Source organism: Pterocles gutturalis, unplaced genomic scaffold (genome assembly GCF_000699245.1).
Source record: "Pterocles gutturalis isolate BGI_N339 unplaced genomic scaffold, ASM69924v1 scaffold169, whole genome shotgun sequence".
NCBI lineage: Eukaryota > Metazoa > Chordata > Aves > Pterocliformes > Pteroclidae > Pterocles > Pterocles gutturalis.
In genome coordinates this window covers 5,580-12,122 of record NW_010127928.1, presented here as the reverse complement: position 1 = coordinate 12,122, position 6,543 = coordinate 5,580, and the positions used below count along the sequence as shown (strand labels likewise).

At 41.3% G+C, this 6,543-nt stretch overlaps 1 protein-coding gene across 1 annotated transcript in view; it reads right to left on the bottom strand.

Annotated features, from left to right (window-relative positions):
• The window catches only part of DOCK10 (dedicator of cytokinesis 10), a 130,454-nt gene extending 125,556 nt beyond the window's left edge, over positions 1-4,898 (bottom strand). Inside the window, exon 1 of the mRNA XM_010079425.1 lies at positions 4,734-4,898. Within this exon, the coding sequence (XP_010077727.1) occupies positions 4,734-4,898 (165 nt within the window). The remainder of the gene's footprint in view (positions 1-4,733) is intronic.
• Between the last annotated feature and the right edge of the window lie 1,645 nt (positions 4,899-6,543).

Below are 6,543 nucleotides of genomic sequence, written 5' to 3'. Positions count from 1 at the left end.
GCTGAGGTCAAGTGCCGAAGTGGAAGTTGGTTAAGGTCAAACAAAGCTATATACGTTTATTGTTGCTTAAAAATTTATTACACATTGAAGTTTCTGACTTGAGATAAAAGATATGAATATTTTAAATATTTCTTTTGAACTGTGTAGCCCTGGGTAGTCTGGCTTTCCAAAGACAAACCCTCCTCCAAGACAGCAGAGGAAGAGAACACCCTTCTCTTCCCAGAGCTGAGCCTCATGCCACTGCAAGTCCTCCCCACCCAGATACACACAGATGCACTCCCACCTACAAAATCAGTAGGTCATTAAGTCAGAAATGCTGCAGTTCTTAGACTTACCATCTATTGATAGCACTTAGTATGCATATGGTACAAATTTTCAGCAGGTAAATGCATACAAATGAGGAAATGAGTGCACAGAATTATTTCAACTAGAAACATAAAATTAACACAGATCATGCAACTAAACTTAAGGAACACAATTCTGGATGCAAACTTTAGTATTAGATGAAAAATTCTCAAAGCCATGCTTTTATTGTTTCAACTGCTTTCAGAAGACTAAAATTCAATTTACAAACTCAGGGACCTGAGAAGCAGCTCAGGCAGTGCCCCAGCCCCACCTGTACGTCAGGGCAGAGCAACCATCCTGCATCTGTGCAACAGGGGAGGTTCTCTTACTTCTTCTGTAACTGGAAGGAGTAGAGAAAATCTCTGCAAGCTGTCCCTTTACAGAAATTAAAAACTGAATAAAGAGAGTAGTATTGTCACCTTGCTGTTGCTGTGTTCAAGCTAGCGCGTCAGTTCAAGTTGTAGCATTTTATTCAAAATGAAAAACATTTTACCACATTTTTGTCTAGCTGGTTACCATGGGTGGGGGAGTGAAGAGGAGGATCATAGCCTCAAATATCATGCTTTGCTCTTATCTTTCACACAAATCTCAGCTGCGACAGTTCATAATAAATCACATGAAAAAACAAAGAATGACCTACTAAATAAAGCTCAACTTCTTTTCAAGTCACAAGTTCCAAACGCAGAGCACCATCCAAAATGTTAGTGCCCCCACTCCAAACACCAAACAGTTCCACATAACCCCACGTACTAAATTTTCTTCCTTTAGGCATCTTCTTCTTCTCCTTTTTCTTGCAGAAACAGCACGTACAGTCATTTGCATTCAGTCTACATAAGTTTTTTAATATCTCAAACCTCACCATTTCAAGGACTCATTTTGAAAAGCAGCTCTTACAGACATACTCTGAAAGGTGCAGAAAACAACAAGATGGTCTAGTAAATGCAACACCACTGAACACATTGATTCAACTGGCACATCTAGTTAGAGGCTGTTTGGATACTTATTTTGCATGTCTCTGGCAACTCCCAGGATTGTGTCCAAGATGAGATGACTGACACACAATAGTCACTGACAAACAATTTCCAGTTTTGTCTTTCTGACATCTCTCGCTGCTCAGTGGATCCAGACAAGGTCTAAAACTGATTATTAATCTGTCTTGCCCAAGGAAAAAAAACAGATTTATAAACCAACAAACTGAAGGGGAAATAAAAAATTGCTGTGAATACAGACATCAGTCTTCACTTTCTGCAAGGACTAGAATTCTAGAAATACCTGCTGTGATGCCTACAGGTTTCATACAGGGATTAGTAAGTGGCTGTTAAGCAATAGCTGGAGGCTGTACTCAGGCCTTCTCCCTTCTTTTCTCTTGGAGTGTACCCACAGCATCTCCCGCTTGGAGCACCACTGGCACAATTCCTACAGCAATATCTTACAAGAATGTTCCCCTTCAGGGATTAACAAAGGAAAATGGGGCACATTTATAGGGCTTGTGTACTTACTAGAAGTATTTTAGGGAAGACTGCTGTTCTCTCTGCCTCAGGATTGCCTTCTGTATAAAGGCAACACTGAGATTTTACTTTTGCTTCACACTGGGCAGGCAAACTCGCAAGAACATGCAGCAGAGCCTGGGGACTGTAAAAAGCCATTCAAAAAGAATGCATAGTTCACCTCCTGAAATCAATACCAAATACTAACTCTCAGTAGGGAGCACATAGCCAGTGGCACACAAGCTACAAAGAGGAGGGCCACTTCATCTGAAGGCATGAAAAGATAACATGCCAGATCTTCAGCTGACAAGAGCCCATAGCCTCTGGTCATCGCACCCAAGCATATCAGTATATTTCAGATATTTTGTATTTTGTGATTTCCTTGCCTCTCTTCTTTGCACACCCCAATCACTCACTGCCCTCAGCCATGAAAACTTGGTGATCTCGCTAGGATCAGTTTAGCTCCTGGCACCTGCACAATGTGCATAATGACACTGTGAACTAAACACTCTTCTGATTGTCTACATAGCTGTCTCCACTGTATTATCCAGACATAAACTTCAGCGATCTACAACAGACAATAGGGCAAAAAACACAATCTGTTAGGACCACAACACGTTTGACTTACTAAGGCCCAGTAGCCTCCAGTCCTCTTTATCATGCTTCTCTTTCAAGTAACATAAATTCTGGTGGAAACAGGACCATCCATTTCTGGCACAGAAGTGCTTTGAAGCACCACTCTCTTCTCAACTTACCAGGTCTCCCCATCATTACTAAGCTGCAAAGCTCAATAGTAAACTATTTTAGATAGTTACACAGCTAACTGCTTCTAAACAAAAAGGGAGAGTAACGGCACACATCCAGAAGAGAAGGAAAGATGTGAGGGATGACCATTTTCCCAACTTGCACCCTGCCCAGCAGCTTTTCTCTAAAGTACCTGCCCACACCTACACCAGCCTCATGACAGGGCTGAGCCACTCATCCTGCTCTTCTCAACAGGATCCAGGGGGAGAAAATGATCCCACAGATCTCCTGAGGAAGGGCAGCCTTTTGACAGGACAAACACCAGGGCATTAACTGCTGTTGTATAAAACATGAAGTCCCCGTTACTACAATGGGTGGATGTGCTTGAGACTGGGGGGGGATCCCTGAAAGCCCCTGTCCAACAGCAGGCAGCAGACTGACTGACCAGTAAGCCTCTCTTCTGGGTATCCCCAGCTCTGCAGGGTGGTGGACAGCTTCCACAGCCCCCTCCACACCATGGTAAAGACTCGCTTCTCCGAGGGCCCAGGGACCTCTGCTATAGCCCTTGGAGCCCCACTCCACCAGGATTTACTGCACAAAGAACTGCAACTCAAGCTACTGATAACTGCATTTGGGTATGGGGAGGTTGGTACATTGTTTGCTGCCATAACACCCTTTTCTTCAAAGAACTGAAACAAGTTGCACAGGTAATTCCTATTTGGACATGCTGCAGTATCTTCCAGACCCTTCTCACTTCATTATGCTTGAAATTACTACCAACAAGGAGACAGTTACTTGTTTGAATGCTGTTGAGGTAATTTATTTAACCATTAAGTGGAAAAAAAAAAGAGTTTGTTCTACAGATATTGGATTTTAAAGCAAAAGCAGCTTAAACATCAGCTTCACAATGATGAAATCCATCCCCTTCCTCCTCGTGACCATAGCCTCACCCCATGTACTTGGTAATACCCCCAGCTGATACATAAAGGACAGCTTGGATTGGGTCCCAGCTACTATAGTTGCCATGACTGCACCACACACCTCTCTATGGGTAGCAATGCTCTATTCAAACCACTGTTAGATCTCACAACAGGTATTAAATTCTCTAATGTTACCATCACCTACATACAACTAAGTTATTGCCCTGTGTAATACAGTAGGGTATCAGAGGGATGCACTTTGGACTTCATCATAACATACTTCACACAAAAATACAATCTCTACCACTCAAATGATATATACACCAGTGTCCTGACAAGCTGTAAAACACACTATTTGCAGTGTCATGGTTAATATTTTTATCACGTGAGAGCCACACAGTAACAAATAATTGCCAACTCAGACCCAAAGCACTTCAGGGTTCTGGAATCGCCCACCATACGTGTATTTGGCACGAAAAATTAGTAATGAAGCAGTAAGTATATTCTTCATTCTGAAATACTGATTTACAATGAGGAACAACCCTGTCACTTATTCCTAATAAACCTAGAGTGCTTATTATATTCCCACCATAAAAAAATAATCCCATTTAATTCAGAAAGAAAATTACTCTCAAAGACTGAGAGCCTTTCAAGCTCCCCTTCATTAAAGAACAGAGTCAACTCACTAAACCGGAAAGTGGTGATCCAGCAAACATTTTACTGCTGCAAGCAGTCTGCATCAAAGATATATGGGAGTTTATTTGCATATAACTTGATATAAATTCCAACTGCATCTTGGGTGAAAGTAAAGGGTTTATGTTTTCTTTTCTTTTCTTTGGCTTTTCAGTTTGTTTTTGTTTTTATGATGAACAGACTTAGTAAACATTTCCTAAGCTGTCTGCTGTTCCAAATTCCAAGTCTGAAATAAAACATAACCACACTACCGGCTCCAGTGCTGCCTAGCTTGCAAATAGCAACAAAAGCCACCAACAACTCAATAACAGAACATTTACATTATACAGAGCTTAGGCATAGCTCACAGCTTCACCTATCAAGTAACATTTCAGCTCTGTTTGACAACAGAGATAGCAAATCTAACAGCAAACTAACCTACAGTTGCAAATAGCCTGTCAAGGCTCTTTCTCTACAATTACATAGTTAAAGAAAAAAAAAACCCACATAACATCTGTAATAATAATTCTATCCCCTCTCTCTGACCAATTAAAGTATACCGTACCATTATGATGAGAGTCCTGGGTCTGCTCATTTCATCATCCCTATCCAGCGGCAGAATTTCGTGTGACAACTCCTCTCGTCGTCGTCGCCTGCAGATATGTGGACAGTTCCTCTGTACCACAGAACGAAAGGCTTGGAGCAGAACAATGCTGGCAGCACAACCCATATCTGCATCCTGAAGCCTACAAAATAACTTCTATGTTTATGCTATGTTTGAAAAACAGTGGCTCCTTGTCCCTGAAAACAGCCTACAATGCAGCTGCAGCCAGCTCGCTCTCCAATCGCTTCCTTGAGCTCTGATCATCTGATCACAACCAAATAGCTTGGATGCAGATAGAGGAAAGATTTGATCCACTGAAACTGAAACACATGTGATATTACAATGCTTTTTGCTCTCTCCCTCCCTCTTTGCTTCTGAATTCGCATGAGAAAATGCGCTCCCTCGCTTGTACAATCAGCTGCCTGTTCTTATTCCATTTTCATGGAACTGAAAGTATTAAAATTCCTAGTTCAAAAGAGCCAGCTGTTCATTAAACACACATACACACAGAGGCATCCACAACAACTGGCAGGATCAGTTTAAATACCTTTTTTAAAAAGTCATATGTAGCAAAATAGCAAACATCTGGAAAGTTATTAGCCCTCATTATCAGCACTGCTGTTTTTAAAATACTTTGCCTTAGGGTGTTTTACCACCAAAAAAAAAAAAAAAACCAAAAAAAACCAAAAAACCACAAAATCTAAAACCACATATTTAAGCTCACTGAGGGATTTGGGCTGTAATCTTTTAACTTCTTGCAATTTTCTGAAGCACAGCAAGCTCATTTGAGTAGTAAATGTAACAAGTGGTAAAAAACCTGCAGAAATCTGGCCTGTTTTATGCAGCTCATATTGAAATAGCCATGTCTCAATGAGAAACAGCAGTGTGCAGCTCTGAAACCCCTTTCAATAGCGTAGTTGTTGTGTGTTCCCACACATGCGTGCTTTCTGCAGACTAATACATTTTTACATCTACACAGGAGGCTTGTGTGGAGGAGGGTGTCTGCTAAGAGGGTCTCACGCTGAACCAAACACCAACGACCTTCCAAGAAGAGCAAGAGAAAAGCATTTTAGTGTTTTATCAATCGGGATGCAGGCAGGACGAAGCAGCTGCCGGCAGCCAGCACGAACAACTTGCCTTTCTGGCTCCTCCTGGACAAGTCATTCAAAAGCAGGCAGGGATGGATGCTTCACAACCACATGGCTGACCTGGAAACACAGCAAGCGCTAATGGTAGAGAGGGTAAGATAATAGCACTTGAGAGGAAGTTAGCACTAAAAATATCTACAGAAAATAGATTTCTCTTACACATTGGGAAAACTAAGAATTTCCAATAGGGCTTCCAGACAAGCTGCTTTTAAGCTAATATGTATAACTTTATTATGCCTGCACCCAAAACCGCTTTTACCTGGCTTTGGAAAGCTTTGATTTCTAATGAAGGCCATAAGAGTTTTGTTATCAATTCCCATGTGAGCATAAGCAACCTTATATGTCTGTTAATGAGATCTTTGTCAATAATACTCCTCCTCCCAATCTCAAACAGGAATTGCACTGAAAACATTTCTGTGGAAATTCTTCTGGGCTTGATTAGTCTTTAATTGCTCAGCGATCTGGCAAAAGACATCATCTTTTTAATTAAAGCATTTGCCAGAAAAGCTAAATATGTCCTTTAAAAACAACACATTGCCATTATTTCTTGCCTTTGTTTTGTTAGAGTAAGCTGCTTTGAGTGCATACAGTAAATACTCAGCAGCACTGGCAGTCACTGCACC